Here is a 21,051-nt window from a genome sequence, read left to right as displayed (position 1 = left end):
TCCACAAACCACAACAGAAGTGAAGGGCCACCTAGAATTTTCAGTATTGGAATAAAGTTACTTCTTTACCCTCACCGAGGCTACTTTAAAGGAACATTTGTTGAAGTGGTGCTTAGGATATCATCTTGCTATATCTTTAAGAATTTTTTAAATTTAAGAAGTGTGGTAAAAAAAAAAAAAGTGTGGTAAAGGAGGTTGAAAAGAAGATGAGATGTAAAAGGAAGTGCTGCTACTTTCTAAATATGGTATTGCACTAATACGTATAAAATGGATAGCTGGGGCTTCCCTGGTGGCACAGTGGTTGAGAGTCCGCCTGCTGATGCAGGGGACACGGGTTCGTGCCCCGGTCCGGGAAGATCCCACATGCCGTGGAGCAGCTGGGCCCGTGAGCCACGGCCGCTGAGCCTGCATGTCCGGAGCCTGTGCTCCGCAACAGGAGAGACCACAACAGTGAGAGGCCCGCGTACAGCAAAAAAAAAAAAAAAAAATGGATAGCTAATAAGAACCTGCTGTATAAAAAAATAAATAAAAGAAAATTCAAAAAATATGGTATTAACGTTTGCATACTAAAAAGAAACAAAATGGAAGTTCTGCCATATAAACTTACTGTGATAATCTTAGTATGTTTATAGTGGTTTTTCAGAAATATTTGAAGCTATCTGGTTCTAAGTATCTTCTATACATTATATGTTAAAATTCTTAAAGAGTTTTCTAAACATCATAGTAAAATTTTCTGACAGCTTGAAATTATAACTCAGGTCACAGTATTTGACTATTATCTTAATTGATAATCACTTGCCACATGGTTAAAAAATGTACTTTTTAACTATTGTTAAATATGACTAGAGTCATATTTAATAGTTCTAATTTGACTATTGTTTCATAAATGTATTTGTTTAAATCCACTGTTGCCTACATGACTATATAGAGGTACAATTTACTTATTTTCTTTAATATGTGAAGGAATTATTGCTCAGTAATAGAGACCAAGCAGATTTTAGGAACCACATTATTTCTTAAAATTTTAGATTGTTAATTTAAAAATTATTAAATATTTTATATTACATAGTATATGGAATTATATACTTACTATATTTTAAAAAGCAGTTCAGAAGCATGTAAGGTAATAATTGAGAAGTTTTCATCCATACCCTTCCCTCTAATCTCATACTTTAGCAGTAAACACTGCAAGCAGTTTTTTGTGTATCCATTTGGGCCTCTTCAAAGCACAATCTGAATGTTTAGGAAGAAACAGAGGATCCAAGGTCATGAAGAAAAAAATGTCATAATCTTATGTTTCTATACATAAAACTATAATTCTCTTATTTTAGAAATTCCTAATAAGTATATGGTTTATCCACGCTAATGTTCCAGTTGCTAATTAAGCAGAAACTATCAAGTGCCAACCCTCTCAACTCCCTGACCCTGTACCCTACAAATCTGTTTCTCCTCTATTTCCGAGGGTCCTTCTCCCAAACCACCATCTCCAGAGGCTCTCCCCGGCGGCTCCTTCTCAGACCTTCTTCCATGGGTCGTCCCTCTTTCTCCAGCATCTTCAAAATCAGCCTCATAATTGGTCTTTATAGTGCCAGCCTATAGATATACTTATGTCTGTTCCATCCTAGAAAGATTTTCCCTTGATCCTTTCTTTTCTAGTCCTGGCCAGTCTCTGTGACAATAGTAAGTCCACAGTAAGTGTTTGCTGAATGAATAAATGAATGAATGCTTCATATACAACATGTGGATATAAAAGTATAGTATCATTATTGGAAATTAATCCAACAGATTTCTGAAATTTTTATACTGTAATATCTAGGAGATAATTTGTTACTAAGCAATAATTATAAACTTGTCATAACAAATGCTATTATTTTAAGAACCAGTACTTTTATCGAAATGTATCTTGGTTTTAGGTTTACATCTCATTGGATCAACCTGTGACTGCTTTAAATCTTTTCAAACAAGGCTTAGATAAGTTTCCAGGAGAAGTAGCCCTACTTTGTGGAATTGCCAGGATCTATGAGGTAAGGTTCATATCATTCAAAAAGTTATTGTAAAATTGAGGTTGTATGCTACTTAAGTAAGGTCATAGTCCCTTGGGGTCTTATAAAGGATAACAGTTTATAAAATTATGATTGTTGGCCTGTGATTTACCAACAGAATAAGAGATTTTAGTGTATGCATTAGTCAAACTAAGTTTTTATTATGAAGTATTTCAGACATATAGAAGGGTATAGAGAATGGTATGAGATAGGGATTTAAATGTTTCTAATTTCAAATATCTTCTAACATAGAACAGTTCAAATAAAGGTCTGTCTTTCAAATGAATAAACAAAAGGCCCCAAGAAAAATTAAAACCACAACCAAATAAAATTAGCAAGGATAAATCATTTTAAACAAGTTTCTGTACAGAACAAGCAATGAACAATAGGCAGCACAACATGTTCATTTAGAAGAAAGAAGACCAAAATGAAAGTGATAAATTTAAAAAAAAGAACATAAAGGGAAAGAATCCCTCCAGAGAAAAGTATGATAGACATGCAGAAATCCCTTAAGGCATATGTTGTGTAGGCTGCAACGCTAAGGAACAAACTTTAGTAATTAACCCTCAATCCATTGTCACATAAGGAGAAAAGGAATACACTGGAAATCTTTGTATGGTAAACTTTATTTGAATTGTTCTATGTTAAAAGGTATTTGGAATGAGAAACATTACCCTAGGAAATATTATTCTTGTGATCCTTGAACTTTACTGTGAATAGAAGTGACTTTGGGAGTGTTTTGAGAGTGAGGCCCATTTTCTGCCTTCTGAATCAGATGTCCTGGAAGGTGGGATGTAGATTTTTGTCTGCTTAGCAAGCTCACCAGGTGATTCTGAAGTATAACAGAGTTTGAGGATCATTGCAAAATTCACTTTCTTATTTGCAGTTTTGTTTTAAATAACTAAAAATCTAATTAGAGTTAATATTCTGTGAATTGGTTCAAAAATAACCACTAGTAGCTACTATAAAATCACTTAAATGATACCACGGTTGTTTATACACTTGAAGTGACATTTATATGCTTGAAGATTATTTAAAGGACAAAAATAGAATCTGTGTTTATTCATACATATGAAAATTTATGTGCTAAAGATTGTCTATTAAACCAATTGGATTATTGGATTATTGAATAGTTTAGAAATAGAGCTGGATGAGTAATGATTTCTTATACTAAAAGAACCCATTGCTACCAGGTGCCTCAAAGATTTAAAACCATGAATGTTCCAGAAGAAAATACAGATGAATTATCTGTATAAACTTGGAACGGGGAAGACCCTCCTGAGCATGATACTAAGTCAGAAAGCCATAACAGAAAAAAATTGATAAATTTGAGAACGTAAAAGTTAACTTTTCTATATTGTAAAAACAAAAATACCAATAAAAGCAAACCCAAACAAAAAAAGGTAAAAATATCAAACAGGGCACATACTTGCCGTACCTGGGACAGAAAAAAGGGCTTCTTTTCATTTCCTCAGTTTATACATTGCTTAACAATTGCTGGGTTTCAGGTGGTTTCCAATTGATGGAGAATTACACATAGACACATACCTGTGCATACACAAACTTATAAATTCTCATTTTGGTCAAGCATGTAAACACGGAAACTCGGTATTTCCTCAGAGCAGTTGTGGAGGTGAGATCACAGTGTGACCATTGTTGTCCTTCCAGCCCACACAGTGGCTGCTGACCGTCTCCACGCCAGTAAAGTCCCCCCAAAGACGAGACAACTGCCAAACCCCAGCTGCATTTCAGCTACCCCGCTGCCCTTTCATACCGGCGCCGGTTAACACACATCTGGAACAACTCAACCAAACCATCTGTGCTTCTCCTCTGAAGGGAATGTTTATAAACACAGGGCCTCGCTGGATTTTGAACTGAATTCAGCATCAGCACAGGCTCATTGCATCCGGAAGGAGAAAACAGTCGGTGTCCAGGGATCCCCGAGCTACAGCTGTGTCTCCAGCTCTCCTGAGCCCAGGAGGGTGGTTTCCCACCCAAGCCCCTCATACACATAAACAAATAATAAAAGGACAAGAGACAGGATAAGAAAACTGGCAAAAGACACGAATCCACAATTCACAGAAAAAGAAACGTAAATACCTGGTGTGTTGAATGTCTAATCTCAGTAATGATTAAAGAAATAAAAATTCAAACAATAGTGTCAGTTTTTACTTAATCAGTTAACAAAGATGAATAAGTTCCGTGGCATTTAAGGTTGTCAAGGGTGTGGAGGAACAGAGGTCACGTATGAACATTGTTGCTGGGAGTGTACATTGGTACAAGCCATTTGGAGACTATTTGTAATTATGAGATTTTTAAACATGCATTTAAATTTATTTAACATCAGCACATATTTTATAATAACAAGTTTGAAAAACTGCATGTAAGGTTGTCAAAAACATGTTAGTTTCAGTCTAAAATTCCTAGAGATTACATAAATTAAGTCCATGCCCATCAATCAAGTATACAAACATTCTAAGATGTTCTTTTTTTTTTCTTTTTTATTGAAGTATAGTTGATTTACAATATTGTCTTACAGGACAATATTGTCTGCTCTGGGGAGCAGACTCACAGACACAGAAGACAGACTTAGGGTTACCAAAGGGGAGAGGGAGTTGGGGAGGGACAAATTAGGAGTATGGGATTAACAGATACAGACTACTAAAGTAATTTTATAGAACTGAAAGCCTTGAAACAATTGACCATTGAGGCTGGAGTCTTCTTTGAATTGGACATTACCACCTGTTTCAGACTGAGTTATGTCCCCTCCCCCCACCTCCCAATTCATATGTTGAAGCCCTAACCCCCAATGTGAGGGTATTTAGAGATAGGGCCTTTGGGAGATAATTAGGATTAGAAGAGCTCACGAGGATAGGGCCCTTGTGATGGGATTAGTGCCCTTATAAGATGAGACAACAGAAAGTACTTGAGCCCTCTCTCTCTGTCTCTGTTCCTCTCTCTCTCATGAGAGGACACCGTGAGAAGGTGCAAGCCAGGAAGAGAGTCCTCACTAGAACTCGACCATGCTGACACCATGATCTTGGACTTCTAGCCTCTAGAACTGTGAGAAAATAAACTTCTATTGTTTAAGCCGCTCAGTCTATGGTATTTTGTTATGGCAGCCCAAGCAGACTAATACACCAAGTTTGGCAGCTGTAACGCTGAATGAAGCCTTGTACTGTGGGGTGCTGTTGCCCTGGAAACCAGATAAGTCATGTTCAGGGGGCCCCATGGTTCATGGGGCCATTAAGGCTCACTGGTCAGGTCACATCCTGAGTGTGAAGATTATTCTTTGGAAGGAGAAAGTCTTAGTCTGCTCGGGCTACTATAACAAAATACCATAACCTGGGTGACTTAAACAACAGAAATTTATTTCTCACAGCTCTGGAGGCTAGGAAGTCCAAGATCAAGGTGCTGGCCATTTCAGTTCCTAGTGAGGGATCCTCCTGGTCTGGATACCTTCTTCCTCTATCCTTATATGGTGGAGAGAGAGATCATCTCTCAGGTGTCTCTTCTTTAAGGGCACTAATCCCAATTATGAGGACTCCACACTCATGTCTTAATTACTTCCCAAAGGTTCCACTTCTAAATACTATCACATTGGGGATTAGGGCTTCAATATGAATTTTGGGAGGACACAAACAGCCCATGTCAGGGAAGGACTTATTGTATGTATGGGGTGGGGATTACAGGGTCGTGAGTTAAGATGCTCATTTGTTGTTTCCTTTTAGTTTTACGAGGCTTTTGTTTTACCAAAAAATAGAAAATATACTTCTATTGAAATTATTTTTTATACTTTTCAATGGGTTCTTATGTTCTTAAAATATTAAGAACGTGGAATAGTTGTGTATAAAAGCAGTGTAGAATTCAGGAGAAAATTAACTCAGAGTTAACTAACAAATGTATCAACATCCCTGTGTTTTGAAAACAGTTTAGTTATTTTTCATCTATAAGCAATGAATGAAAAAGCCTCTTTTCTTTAGGAGCCAAATCTTGGAAGCACTTTGAATAAGAATTTCAAATATAAAGCATGTGAAAAAATATATATAAAGCATGAGTTTGGATCAATCTGTGGATGTTATATCAGGGTTTTATGGGACTAATAAATAACACTCCTGTTTCTCCAATTTGAGAACCAACTGAAAAGTAGATACAAGATTCACACAAATGGAGGATAAACCATTAATTTTATTATTGATAAAAGCAGAATTGGAGCATGTGGCTCTAGATTATGACCAAAAGGACTTAATATTGTTCTATCTCTGAGTTACACAGACTAATCCATCCTGTAGTGTACCCTACCCAGGAGAGCCTGCTCTACACAGCGGGGAAGAGAATGTGGGCATCTTATAGGAAAGTTGACTTCTAAAGAGACCCAGAAGGGGCTGAGACAGCCATACTCATTTGCCTCATGGGAATGAGGGAATGAGTGGGAAGAAAGGCCCCCAAATCATTCTAATTATCAACATTTCTCAAAGTGTGGTTCAGAGATTCCTGGGGAAGTCCTTTCTAGGAGTCTATAGGGTCAAAACCATTTTCATAATACTAATAGTATTGATGAAATTGGTGATAAATTTAATAGATGTAAGTTTTTAATTGAGATATAGTTGATATACAATACTGTATAAGTTATAGGTGTACAACATAATAATTCACAATTTTTAAATGTTATATACTCCATTTATGGTATAAAATATTGGCTATATTTCCTGTGTTGTACAATATATTTTTGTAGCTTATTTTATACATAATAGTTTGTGTCTCTTAATCCCCTGTCCCTGTCTTGCCCATCCTTCATTCCCTCTCCCCACTGGTAACCACTAGTTTGTTATCTATATCTGTGTCTGTTTCTTTTTTGTTATATTCACTAGTTTGTTGTATTTTTTAGATTACATATATAAGTGACATCATATAGTATTTGTCTTTCCCTGACTTATTTCATTATGCATAATACACTCCAAGTCCATTCATGTTGTTGCAAATGGTAAAATTTCACTCTTTTTTATGGCTGAGTAGTATTCTATTGTGTGTGTGTGTGTGTGTGTGTGTGTGTGTGTGTGTATAATCACATCTTCTTTATCCATGCATCTATTGATGGACATTTAGGTTATTTCCATATTTTAGCAATTGTATGAACTTTGGGGTGCATGAATCTTTTCGAATTAGTGTTTTTGTTTTTTTCAGATATATACTCAGGAGTGGAATTGCTGGGTCATATGGTAGTTGTATTTTTAGTTTTTTGAGAAACCACCATACTGTCTTCCACTGTGGCTGCACCAATTTGCATTCTGACCAACAATATACGAGGGTTCCCTTTTCTCCACATCCTTGCCAGCATTTGTTAGTTATGGTCTTTTTGATGACAGCCATTCTGACAGGTGTAAGGTGATATATCATTGTGGCTTTAATTTGCATTTCTTTGATGATTAATGATATTGAGCATCTTTTCATGTGTATGTTGGCCATCTGAATGACCTCTTTGGAAAAATATCAATTCAGGTCTTCTGCCCATTTTTTAATTGGGTTGTTTATTTTTTGATGTTGAATCGTATGAGCTGTTTATATATTTTGGATACTAACCATTTATCAGTCATATGAGTTGCATATATTTTCTCCCATTCATTAGGCTGTCTTTTCATTCTGTCAGTGGTTTCCTTTGCTGTGCAAAAGCTTTTAAGTCTATTTAGTTCCCATTTGCTTATTTTTCCTTTAATTTCCTTTGCTTTAGGACAGCGGCCCCCAACCTTTTTGGCACCAGGGACCAGTTTCGTGGAAGATAATTTTTCCACAGATGGGGGCGGGGGGGGTGGTTCAGGTGGTAATGCGAGTGATGGGGAGCAATGGGGAGCTGCAGATGAAGCTTTGCTCGCTCGCCCACTGCTCACCTCCTGCTGTGTGGAGCAGTTCCTAACAGGCCATGGACCGATACTGGTCCATGGCCTGGGGATTGGGGACCCCTGCTTTAGGAGACAGATCCAAAAAAATATTGCTACGATATATGTCAAAGAGTGTTCTGCCTATGTTTTCTCCTAGGAGTTTTATGGTTTCTGGTGTTACATTTAGGTCTTTAATCCATTTTGAGTTTATTTTTGAATATGGTGTGAAAAAAATGTTCTAATTTCATTCTTTTACATGTAACTGTCCAGTTTTCTCAGCACCACTTATTGAAGAGACTGTCTTTTCTTCATTGTATATTCTTGCCTCCTTTGTGGTAGATTAATTGACCATAAGTACCTGGTTTTATTTCTGGGCTCTCTATTCTGTTCCATTGATCTATATGTCTGTCTGGTTTTATGCCAGCACCATACTGGTTTTGTTTGTTTGTTGTTGTTTTTGGCTGCACCGTGCAGCTTGCGGGATTTCCCTGACCAGGGATCCAGGGATTGAACCCGGGCCACCACAGTGAAAGCCCAGAATCCCAATCACTAGGCCACCAGGGAAGTCCACCATACTGTTTTCATTACTGTAGCTTTGTAGTATAGTCTGAAGTATGATTCCTCCAGCTCTGTTCTTCTTTCTTAAGATTGTTTTGGCTATTTAGGGTCTTCTGTGTCTCCATACAAATTTTAAAATTACTTTTTCTAGTTCTGTGAAAAATGCCATTGCTATTTTGATAGGGATTGCATCAAACCTGTAGATTGCCTTGGGTAGTATAGTCATTTTAACAGTATTGATTTTTCCAATCCAAGAACATAGTATATCTTTCCATCTGTTTGTGTCATCTTCAATTTCTTTCATTAGTGTCTTATAGTTTTCCAAGTATAGATCTTTTACCTCCTTTGATAGGTTTATTCCTAGTATTTTATTCTTTTTGTCGCAATGGTAAATGGGATGTTTCTTTAATTTCTCTTTCTGATAGTTTGTTGTTAGTGTATAGAAATACAACAGATTTCTATGTATTAATTTTGTATTCTGTAATGTAACTGAATTCATTGATGAGCTCTAGTAGTTTTCTGGTGGTGTCTTGAGGAATTTCTGTGTATAGTCTCATGTCATCTGCAAACAGTGACAGTTTTACTTCTTCCTTTCCAATTTGGATTCCTTTTATTTCTTTTTCTTGTCTGGTTGCTGTGGCTAGGACTTCCAACTCTATGTTGAATAAAAGTGGTGAGAGTGGGCATCCTTGTCTTGTTCCTGATCTTAGAGGAAATGCAGAAATCTTCAACAAAATATTAACAAACCAAATCCAACAATACCTTAAAAGGATCACACCATCATCAAGTGGGATTTATCCCAGGGATGCAAGGATTTTTCAATATTCGCAAATCAATCAATGTGATACACCACATTAACAGCTTGAATACTAAAAACCATATGATCATCTCAATAGATGGCAGAAAAAACTTTTGAGAAAATTCAGCATCCATTTATGATAAAAAACTCTCAAGAAAATGGGCATAGGGCTTCCCTGGTGGTGCAGTGGTTGAGAGTCCGCCTGCCGATGCAGGGGACACGGGTTCGTGTCCCGGTCCGGGAAGATCCCACATGCCGCGGAGCGGCTGGGCCCGTGAGCCATGGCCGCTGAGCCTGCGCGTCTGGAGCCTGTGCTCCGCAACGGGAGAGGCCACAACAGTGAGAAGCCCGCGTACGGCAAAAAAAAAAAAAAAAAAGAAAGAAAATGGGCATAGAGGAACATACCTCAACATAATAAAGTCCATATATGACAGACCCACAGCTAACATCCTACTCAGTGGTGAAAAACTGAAAGAACTTCCTCTTAGATAGTTGTTCATTTGTTTGTCTTCCTACCAGATGTAACCTCCTTGAGGACAGTACAGCCGTCTTCCCGTATCCAGGGGGGATTGGTTCCAGGACCCCTTGGTTGCCAAAACCCATGGACGCTCAAGGCCCTTATATAAAATGGCATAGGATTTGCATATAACCTACCCACATCCGTCTGTATACTTTAAATCATCTCTAGATTGCTTATAATACCTAATACAATGTAAATGCTATATAACTAGCTATAAATACAATGTAAATGCTATATAAATACTTGCTAGTACAGCAAATTCAAGTTTTGCTTTTTGGAATTTTCTGGAATTTTTTTCTGAAAATTTTTGATCTGTGGCTTGTTGAAATCGTGGTTACAGAACCTGCAGATACAGAGGGCTGACTGTAATTTTATCTTATTGTTCACATTGTGTCCCCAGGGCCTAGAACAGAGTCTGGCATACGGTAGGCTCTTAATAAATATTTAATTGAATAAAATAATCTAAACCAGTCAGAATAAAAATAATTTCTTGTCCAATATTAATACAGTATTGCTCTTCTGTCTTGATGGAGAATAGGAAATGAACAATATTTCATCAGCCACTGAATACTACAAAGAGGTTTTGAAACAGGACAATACTCATGTGGAAGCCATTGCATGCATTGGAAGCAACCATTTTTACTCTGATCAACCAGAAGTAGCCCTCCGGTTTTACAGGTGCACTTTACATTCAATTTGTAGAACTGCTTTCCTATGAAATAGTGATGCAACAGTAATAAAGATGGGATGAAAATGTAGAGAAATAATGTTTAGGCCATGTCTATATGAGACTAAAAATTCAAGCATCCAGATGTTTTATGAATATTAAAGCTATATCTAATAATTTGGAAATGCACAAGTATTTGGCATCTTGCAGAAACACACCTGGATAATTGCCTGAGTTTTAAACACCTTGTCATTGTATAAATTGGCCGTTTTGTTATCCGCCAATAACAGGTTAACAGTTCCTAGAAGCACTTCCACATCACTGCCTCCATTAATACCACTGTACATAATATCAAGACCCTGAAGGTAAAATAGTAATGTGATTTGCAAAGAGCAGTGGGCCCCAGGCCCTAATCCTGATGAGGACCTTAAACAGGATTCCGGTTTTGTGAAGTATTGTCAACTCTTGTCCAAATATTTTTTCAAAATCTAAACAAATTATTCTCACTGGTTCTTTGAACACGTACTTATTTTATCCTATAGATGGTTCCTGAAATTAATTTTTTAATTATGATTTCCTCTTTAGCCCCTGGGTAGTATACAAGGAGATAACTGGCAGCTGACAAGAGTTCTTTCCAAATATATGTTGAAGCATAAAACAATAATATGAATGTAGCGCACATACAGCTGACTCCACTCGCCTACCCCTACAGTGGCTCATGGGTTCCTTGGGGCAGCTGGGGTGATTTTCATATGCTTATTTGAACTCTCATCCTTTGGGATTAATGACACATAGAAGCAAAATGAGGTTCTTGAGCTGCAGTGTGAAAGCTAAGTGGATAACATGGGAATCCTCTGACAATCTTGTCTTCCTGAGTAGAAGCTCATCGGAGGTCGTTAGATGCAGCTAAACCACACAATACAAATAACCAAAAACAGCATCCAACTCAGCTGAAAACTTGGCGGTAAATGCTAAACACGGGCCTCAAATTTGACTAGAAGCTCTTAGAAATTTACCTACAAGCACCAAAGCTGTATGAGGCAAAAATGTGTGGGTTTTACTTTATGTGACTATTTATTGATTATTTTGACTCTCTAACAAAGCTTTTGGGGAAAAAAAAAGTGATGTAAGTTATTTCTGACCTTGCCTCTGGATGCATTTCCTATGACTAGTACCATTACAAAAGACATGCTTTTGTATTTGCTCTAAAATATTTTTCATTTACTATAATACTTTATGTTCTTTGGAGGGTATTAAAAATTATAAAGTGAATTCATTTCTAACTTTGTAAAAAATATGTCTTAATATTTATAAAGTTGGTCTGACACCAAACTATGTGTGCTCTTTTTCCAAAAGGCGACTCCTGCAGATGGGTGTCTATAACTGCCAGCTTTTTAACAACCTGGGGCTCTGTTGCTTCTATGCCCAGCAGTATGATATGACTCTGACCTCATTCGAACGTGCCCTTTCTCTGGCTGAAAATGAAGAAGAGACAGCTGACGTCTGGTACAACTTGGGACATGTAGCTGTGGTATGTCGTTTCTGTAATATAATTTCTGTAATAGAGAAGATAGCCACATGTTAGTTTGAAGAAGTTTTCAGATATTGGAAATCCAGGTTTGGTTACAGCCTTTGTAGCAATTTGGAGATTGCTGGGGGTCACTGCAGCTCATTTTATCTTCTTAGGTTAAATCCTCTTATGTACAATTCACACTTGACTCCTGTGTTGGTACTATGTTGTTTATTCTGTGTTGGCCACAAGATTTGTATGAGGAAAGGAGGACGGAGGTGGCAGGGGGAAGTGAATGGATCTGTGTGTACGAGTTTGTGCTTTTCTTTTGTAGGGAATAGGAGATACAAATCTGGCCCATCAGTGCTTCAGGCTGGCTCTGGTCAACAACAATAACCACGCAGAGGCCTACAACAACCTGGCCGTGCTGGAGATGCGGAAGGGCCATGTCGAACAGGTCAGTGAACTACCGGGTTACTGTGGACAGTTTTCTTTCTTCAAAGAAAACTGTCACGTGCAGCTCTCTTTACGTTATAATTTTAAAATGAGCTCTGGAGTCTGACTGGCCTGGGTTTGATCCCAGCTCTGTCACGTGTTAGCAGTGTGACCTTGGACAAGTTACTTAACCTTTCAGTATCCAAAATAGAGCCCTTGATTTTATTAGGACAAATCTGCACCTCCCCAGGCTTCCCTATCTTCGTGAACTGTTCCACCACTCACACCGCCCCACATCCGCCATCCAGCTGCTCAAGCCAAAATCCTAGGACCCACCCTCGAAACCTGTCTTTTCTGAGTGCCTTCCCTGCCACCCTTTGCCTCCGTGCTGTCCAGTGAGCCCTGTCAGTTCTACCCCCACCTCTTCAGTCCTCCCCTCCCAGCCCCCTTCTCCAAGCTGCTCTCATCTCCTGCCTGGGTGACTACAAGGGTCTCCTAGCTCTTGCTTTTGTTTCCACTTCCATCAGCAAGGAGTAGCACCCTATAATACATCTCCCTCAGAGCAGCCCAGAGCAGGGGTCCCCAACCCCTGGGCTGAAGCCTGTTAGGACCTGGGCGGCACAGCAGGAGGCGAGCGGCGGGCGAGCGAGCGGAAGCTTCATCTGCCGCCCTGCATCGCTCCCCATCGCCATCTGAACCGTGCCCCACTCCCTCACCCCCGCCCGTGGAAAACCTGTCTTCCACAAAACCGGTCCCTGGTGCCAAAAAGGTTGGGGACCGCTGGCCTAGAAGATATTTTCAAAAAACAAGATTATTTATTACTACGTTGCTTAGCATGCTCCAAAGGCTTCTCCCTGCACTTGGAATAAAATTTGAACTTCAAACCTTAGCCTACGGGGCCCCACCTAATCTAGCCTCTGGGTCCCGCCAGACTGTATCTTTTGCCACTACTCCTTCACTACTGACCTCCAGAAACATTAGCTGCTTGCTGCTGGGCAGTACCTGTTCTTACTGTAGTGCCTTTGGAAAATACTTTCAGATCCTGAAATGACTCTTTTCTTTTTATCATTCAGGTCTTAGCTTAATTACCGCCTTTTTAGAAAGACCTGCTTGAACATCAGTCTAAAGGAGCCCTCAGGTGCTATCACATCTCCTACTATTTTTTTCTTCACAATCCTTATCATTTTACCAGATATTTTCATCTTTATATGTAAAATGTAGAATGCTGCTGCATGAAAGCAGGGGCCTTCTGTGTCTTCTAACTGCTATATTTTCAGTATCGAAAACATTGCCTGACACTCGGTAGGTGCTTAGTATTGGTGGAATGAGTGGATGATAAATAAAATAGGGTAATAACAGTACTGACCCGAAGGTGTGCTTGTGAAGATGAGCAGATTGTGCATGCAAAGCCCTTGGCGTAGTAAAAGCACATGATAGATGCTTAATAAATTTTATTATTATTACTGTTATTATTTACATAACAAGAAGTTTAAAATGCTGAATACACTCATACAATATTAATGGCAATCAACATCGATAGATATTACATTCTCTGTTTTACAGATGAAGAAACAGACTAGAGGAGGGTAAGTAACTACCCAAGGTCACAGACGTAGTGAGCAGCACGCCAGGATGTTAACCTCCAGCCTGGTCTCCTAAGCACGTTGATAAACTTAATAAAACAAGCAAAGAAACGTCACTGGATGCTGCCTTTGTTTCACAAAATTTTCCCAAAGTAAATTAAATGGATTTGTATTTTTTAAACGAAAACTAACTACTCTAAACTGGGAACTTGTTCTGTCATAGAACTTTGCCTGTGTCCATTTGAAGCAAGTGTTCCTTATGATTTTCTCTGTTTCCATGTTGGTGATTTTCTTTCCCTCCTACTTACTGTAGTTTCTCCAGCATACAATTGATTGGAAATGTTTTGGTGAAAGGTTTCATTATTATTAAAAATTATAGCTCAATTTAAAAAAAATAGCAAATCATAAAACAAAATTTAATATCCACTATCCTATTTAAACTATTATTTATTTTCCATTAAAAAAAGACAAAAGAATTTGTCCTCAGGGTCATACATAGAAGATTGGCTACAAGTTGAAAGGCTGTTCGGCAGCTTGGAATGCTGAGTTTGTGATCTTAACAATGAGTGTACGGGCATCTCGTGTCTCTCAGTGGTCTCTGCAATGTGTGATCCTTTGAGTCTAGAGGGGACAAAAAAATGATGTGAATTTTGTCTTTTGAGTACTTTAGAGAACAGAAAGCTTGTCATTTTCAGTCGCCTTCAGTTGTCATTTTCAGGTCAGCAGTATAATAAATGCTTGCTCAGTGTCATCCAGCACAGAAATTGGGGATTTGAATTTACAGTGGTTTTTTGGTGGTTTTTGTTGTTGCATTAGAGAACAGGTAATTAGAAGCCTACTGAATCAATCAACATCAACAAAAACTAGATTAATAAGACTTTTTAGCATTGAGAGCATTATTTTTCAGTTGTACATCATACTGAAATATAAACTTTGTAAGATCAGTGTTTCTCACATAACTTTTGGATTCCATCATTTTTTCCATATTTTGAAGCATTTTATTATTAATATAATTTTGGCAAGATATAGGTAGTTCCTGGTTATCAGTAAGTTGTATTTCATGAGGAATTCATCTTATTTATTACAGGGTTATGTTTATTAAAGTCCTATCCTGGGTAAAGTATTCTTTTACCAAAATAAACAAAAAAAATCACAAATACAGTGCTAATATATGCTCATATAGCTTTGGTTTCTCTTTTCTTTCCTTTTTTTTTAACACAGGCAAGAGCACTGTTACAAACTGCTTCATCTTTAGCACCCCACATGTATGAACCGCATTTTAATTTTGCAACAGTTTCTGATAAGGTATTCTCTTTCTTTGTCAATTTATCATCTGACCTGTTTGTTTTTATTTCTTGCTTTTAAAACAATGTGCAGTTAAATAAGGACATTCTACCCATAACTTCCTGAGAGATTATTTTTTTCAACACTTAATTATTATGTACACATATGTCGAGGGACAGTTTAATACACTTTAAGTATATTTATCACTGAATATTAGCTAAACTTAACACCATTATAGATTGCAGAAGAATTATTTTATGTTTTCAGATATGACATTTAATCATTGAAAAACTATTCATTAACTCCTGGTTTGGGAAGGATTTAGTAATTAGCGTTTGCAACAAGGAAATCCTGTATATTATTTGTAGGTCATATTGCCATCAAGTCTGGCATGATGCTGTAAAATTAGGGATATTAGTGAAAGCTGTTTTAGCTATGAACAATATGGGGAAAATGCAACCATTGATACTGTGTTACAAGTCAGTTAACATCCAAGAGCTAAAAGGAATCATGTGCCATTTTAACAATAAGAGGAAACAAACAAAAGTCATCTAATAACTTTGACTTGGAAACCTTACTTTAACATGGAAGGTGAGTTTTGAGGATAAGGAAATGGCTAAAAATGTTTGCTGATGTAAAGACTCTTTATAGACCAAAAGACATTATAAAAATCATTTTTCATAGCATGAATGTGAAGTCATTTGCACTTTCATTTCTGTTTTGAAAATAAAATAAGCTGTTATTCATAAGTTGTCATTTTTGAGTGCGTGTTAAGTGCTGGCCACTGTTCCAGGTGCTCTCTGAACCGCTAATTCTCTCAACAACCCTGCGATGTAGGTAACACTTACCTCCCCTACTCATTTTTTCATACAACTGATGTTTCATTTGTTGAGCCTCTGCTACGTACCAGGCACTGTTGTCGGCACAGAGGATGTTAGCAATGAGTAAAACAGAAACCTCTACCTCGTGCAGCTTATATTCTAATGGAACCCAGGGCTTCTGGAACTTAAAAGACTTCCCTGGAGTCCCATGGCAGAATTCATGCCCAGCTCCCAAGGATTCCCACATATTTTCCACTGCACTGTGCTGCCACTTAGTTAAACCACAAAGAAGCCTTGATTACTTTCTTTCAGGACTATTATTACATTTTAATAATATATAATGCAAATGAAATATTTCTTTAAGCCAAAGGCTACATTTCCATAAGAGAAAATTGCATGTTGAAAAGAAATGCTATGATTTAAAAAAGGAAACTTACGTTTTTAATTCATATGCATGTTACCAAAAAACTACCAGAAGTGAATGATCTAGATTTGTTTTGGGTTTTTTTGGTGTGTACACACTAAAAAGCTTTCTCTTTGTAGAAATGTATACATGAATCAAAATACATTCAGATGGATTTGGTTACTGTGTGTGTTTTCCTTGGGGACTGGACTTTAACATAAAGTTTATTGAAAATCAGATATGTTGGGCTTCCCTGGTGGCGCAGTGGTTGAGAGTCCGCCTGCCGATGCAGGGGACACGGGTTCATGCCCCGGTCCAGGAGGATCCCACATGCCGCAGAGTGGCTAAGCCCGTGAGCCATGGCCGCTGAGCCTGCGTGTCCAGAGCCTGTGCTCCGCTATGGGAGAGGCCACAACAGTGAGAGGCCCGTGTACTGCAAAAAAAAAAAAAGAAAAGAAAATCAGATATGTCCTTTATAAACTTTTAAAACCAGGTTATCTGCCCAACATTACTGTGTTAGCAACCATTTAAAAGCTCCCAGAACATGTTATTGTATCTTAAATACAATAGTTTTTACTTGAATTTTCTGTCTAAAAGATAATACCCTAATCAAAATATGTCATTGTCTGTGGTACATTACAAATAGTTTTCTTACCGAGCTGGCTGTTTTAGCATGCAGACATCAGTTTATTTTTATGATAACTATCAGTGACAGGAAAAGAAAACACAGGTTTATGAATTCATAACTAGACAACTGTAATAGAGCAGAAATTATTTATTAATTGGTTATTTTACTTTTCTCATGTTTTTTCAAGATTGAGTTGTAATCTAGGTGAAAAAAATTTTAAATCAAAGTAGCACAATCAAGCAATTCACCTTGGGTTTCTACATTGTGCAGATACTATGTCTTTTTTTTTTTTTTTTTCTGGTTCTCATTCTGTGGTCTTATTCTGGTCTGGTCTTTGTTACAGATGGGAGATCTACAGAGGAGCTACATTGCTGCTCAAAAGTCTGAAGCAGCATTTCCAGATCACGTGGACACTCAACATTTAATTAAGCAGTTAAAGCAGCATTTTGCTATGCTCTGAGTTTTCCTCAGACTAAAGATATTCTTAGGGAGGAACATTATGCAAGGGAAAAAGTAGTGTATATATATGTGTAGTACAGACCTGTGCTTGATATTAGTGAAGGTGACGTAAGGAAATCTAAACCAGAATATTTAAAACTTTATAATAATAACTTTATAAGATAGTGTTATAAAAGACAGGATTTAAGCATTTGTAAGCAGATTATGAAACCTCCCACATTATATGGTAGATGTTTGTTTGTAATGTTTACAAAACATTTTCATGAACTTCCTCAAATTTTTATAAATGCACATTTTTAATGTCCTGGCCATTAGCTATCATGTAGCTTAAGAGGTCTGAAATCTGCCTTTAAAATTGCACTTTTATGACTAAAAGTGTATATACTTATCCTTGGTAGAGACTTTAGAGATTAAAATTTGTACTTAAAGCTATTTTTTATCAAATGCTTTGTGAGACACTCTACTTTTTCTTATATATTATGCTTTAAAATAAATGTGTATAAAACACCATCATTCCGTTATTTTTCAGGAGTTTTTATTTCAGTCATGTCAGTTAAAAAAAGTTTTCCAGAAGTCCAGGAGTCTTAGAAATCAAGTCTTTATTCTAATTTTATTTGAAATGATGTGCGATCAATTTTGCTTTTTCCTGAGAAGCTATTTATGGGCTATCATGTTGTCAATATAAGAATATCAGGATTAGAAATGGAGTCATAGGCCAGAAGTCCCCTGTGGTCAGCCCTGAGAAGGCTAGGCTGGACCCAATACTGTGCGTTGTAAAATCCTAGACAGGCTCTCCTCTCCAGTATTTAGTGGAATTCTCATTGAGGTGTTCATACCACAAAATGCGTTAAAGGGCCAAGGCCACTCACATTCATATTTTGGGCTTTGGGCTCTATCTATGTTACTTTACCTTTTTTTAACTTTATGAAAACTATTTTGCAGGTATTCATTTGTTTCTGTTCAGATTACACAAATAGTACTACTTAGCTGACAGAACACAAAAAATGTGAATTCAAGGAATAGACTGTTTGAGGCTGGAAGTAATTTCAGAGACTATGTAGATGAATCTCTCCATGGAACAGGAGGAGGCCACGCCCAGAGTCACACTGCTGGTTGGTAAGGCTGGAAACAAGACCTGCTCCTGCACTTCAGACTTGAACCTCCCCTGGTTCTCCATGATATGCCAGTGCTCGTTCAGCTTGCGAGCATTTCCTCAAGCACTATCAGATTTCCTAACACTGTATGTAATATTTAGGTTCAAATTTTATATTGTGAATTATTTTCTTAGTTAATTTAAAATAAGAACTAATAACAGTGGCTAGCGTTTACTGAGGATGTTGTATGTACCCAGCACTGTTCTGGAGCACTTGATATGGAGTAATTCATTTAATTCCCATTGCAGTCCTATGAAATGCTGTTACTCCCATTTTACTCATGAAAAAAATGAGGCACAGAGGCACAGTCAAATTACGTGCCCAAATTCTAAAGCTATTAAATGGCGGAGCTGGGATTCAAATGCACATTTAATACAGTGGGTAAGAGCACATACTCGGGAGCCAAATGCACATTATAAAGGAATGGGTATAAGGGTAACAGCAGATTTCTGTGTGGCCCTGGAGTATGTGTTCTTAACTACTATGTCAAATCTCCTCTTAGTGTTTCTCCTGTAAATAAAGCTACTATTGTTTAAAATGAATGTTACATGCATTAGTAAAGTTGAATTATAAGGGACTATTAACACAGCAAAAAAATTAATGAGCCAGCATTCCTAAGGTGATATGGAGAGATTTTTGTCTTGAATTTATGTTAATTCAATGTGAACACCAATGCAAAGAATGAGTCAGGATGGCTAAGGGCAGAATGATGACATAACACTGCATCAGAAGCTACATATATTTTGTAGCAAAATTATTTCTGGACCATATAACTTCTGGCTTCTGTGCCAACGTTTCTATATCAGGAAGGTTAACAATTGTCTTCTACCATGATTAAAAAAGTGTTCTATCCATATATAAATTGTTCAGCTGAAACTAACATTATTGAGCTTCCAGCTGATGAAAATGAGATATGGCAAGAAGGCTGCCTACAATGAATAATTGCCGAGGTTAGACGTTCTTCCTTTTCAAAAGGGTCATATCTGAACCAGTTCCCTATGGTACTACTGTTGTGTTACATTTCTGAATGGTATTTCCCTGCATCAGAGCACCCATCAGGATATAATTTATGGCCTAGAAATAGGAAAATTAATAAAGATAACACATTACTATAGTTTCCACCACCAACTCTTTATTAATATGAGGGATTTTTTAAAAAATTTTATTTATTTTTGGCTGCATTGGGTCTTCGTTGCTGCGTGCAGACTCTCTTGTTGCGGCAAGTGGGGGCTACTTTTTGTTACAGTGCGCAGGCTTCTCATTGTGGTGGCTTCTATTGTTGTGGAGCACGGGCTCTAGGTGCGCGGGCTTCAGTAGTTGTGGCTCGCGGGCTTAGTTGCTCCACAGCATGTGGGATCTTCCCGGACCGAGGCTCGAACCCGTGTCCCCTGCATTGGTAGGCGGATTCTTAACCACTGCACCACCAGGGAAGACCAATATCAGGGATTTTTATCAAGAGCTTTCAGCTGGAATTGAATTTAAGCATTCAGAAAAATAACAAAGATTTTAGAACTACCGCAGGAGGACTCAGTCTTGGAAAATAATGAACCCAGAAATTAAGTTTTGGTAAAAGGCCATTACTGGATAGTTTTAAATTCTAGGGAATAGGTAAATTGGAATGATCCACGGATATGTTCCAGAGTTCTAAAATGGTTATCTAGGCTCAGATATTAGGGGAAAAAGTTTATCTATTGATTTGAAAATAACCACAGTTTTACATCCTTCCATATTGATGGCCTTAGTCCTATTTTTGGCTGACTAAAAATTTAACATTTTTGAGAGATGCTGTCATTTTACGTCCTCAGTATTAAAGTCCAATTCTGGAGATAAAAGAATAAGGATTACATAAAGATTAAATTATAATCCTTGGAGGCTATATTTCTTGCAATGTGATACTTTCCATTACCTGAATCCTGACTAATAAGGAGTAATTGGTAAAATGTAAATGATGGGAACTCTTGGAGAAAGCCACCACATTATCTTAGGGAAGAAAAGGTCATATTTAGACAGATATTAGGAAGAAATATTTTTTCTGTTTTAAATCAGAGAAGATAGATCTTCTTCCAGTGTTTGAAACTGAAGTTTCCATGGGCTCCAACATTTTCTCTCTACTGGATTTTCTCTCTTTTTCCTTTTTAAAACATCACAGTCCCTGTAAACCTTCCCCTTTCTAGAACTCCTTTATCTCCTTTGTCAGAACATCTAGAAAGGGCAGGTGATGTTTGTTGCCTACGTCCTCATCTTCCATTTGTTTCTTGACCCTCTTCAGTCTGGCTTCAACCCCTACCACTACTCAGCTGCTCTCGCTGAGG

At 37.6% G+C, this 21,051-nt stretch overlaps 1 protein-coding gene across 2 annotated transcripts in view; it reads left to right on the top strand.

Annotated features, from left to right (window-relative positions):
* The window catches only part of TTC8 (tetratricopeptide repeat domain 8), a 51,150-nt gene extending 33,087 nt beyond the window's left edge, over positions 1–18,063 (top strand). For both annotated transcript variants that reach the window (XM_060166004.1, XM_060165993.1), the window contains 6 exons: positions 1,914–2,024; positions 10,334–10,473; positions 11,819–11,993; positions 12,307–12,429; positions 15,212–15,295; positions 17,470–18,063. In XM_060166004.1, the coding sequence (XP_060021987.1) occupies positions 1,914–2,024; positions 10,334–10,473; positions 11,819–11,993; positions 12,307–12,429; positions 15,212–15,295; positions 17,470–17,586 (750 nt within the window). In that variant the 3' untranslated portion in view covers positions 17,587–18,063. The remainder of the gene's footprint in view (positions 1–1,913; positions 2,025–10,333; positions 10,474–11,818; positions 11,994–12,306; positions 12,430–15,211; positions 15,296–17,469) is intronic.
* The last annotated feature ends 2,988 nt before the right edge of the window (positions 18,064–21,051 follow it).

This window comes from Lagenorhynchus albirostris, chromosome 1, assembly GCF_949774975.1.
Source record: "Lagenorhynchus albirostris chromosome 1, mLagAlb1.1, whole genome shotgun sequence".
Classification (NCBI taxonomy): domain Eukaryota; kingdom Metazoa; phylum Chordata; class Mammalia; order Artiodactyla; family Delphinidae; genus Lagenorhynchus; species Lagenorhynchus albirostris.
The sequence above is the reverse complement of the archived record's forward strand: the minus strand, read 5'-3'. Positions and strand labels throughout refer to the sequence as shown.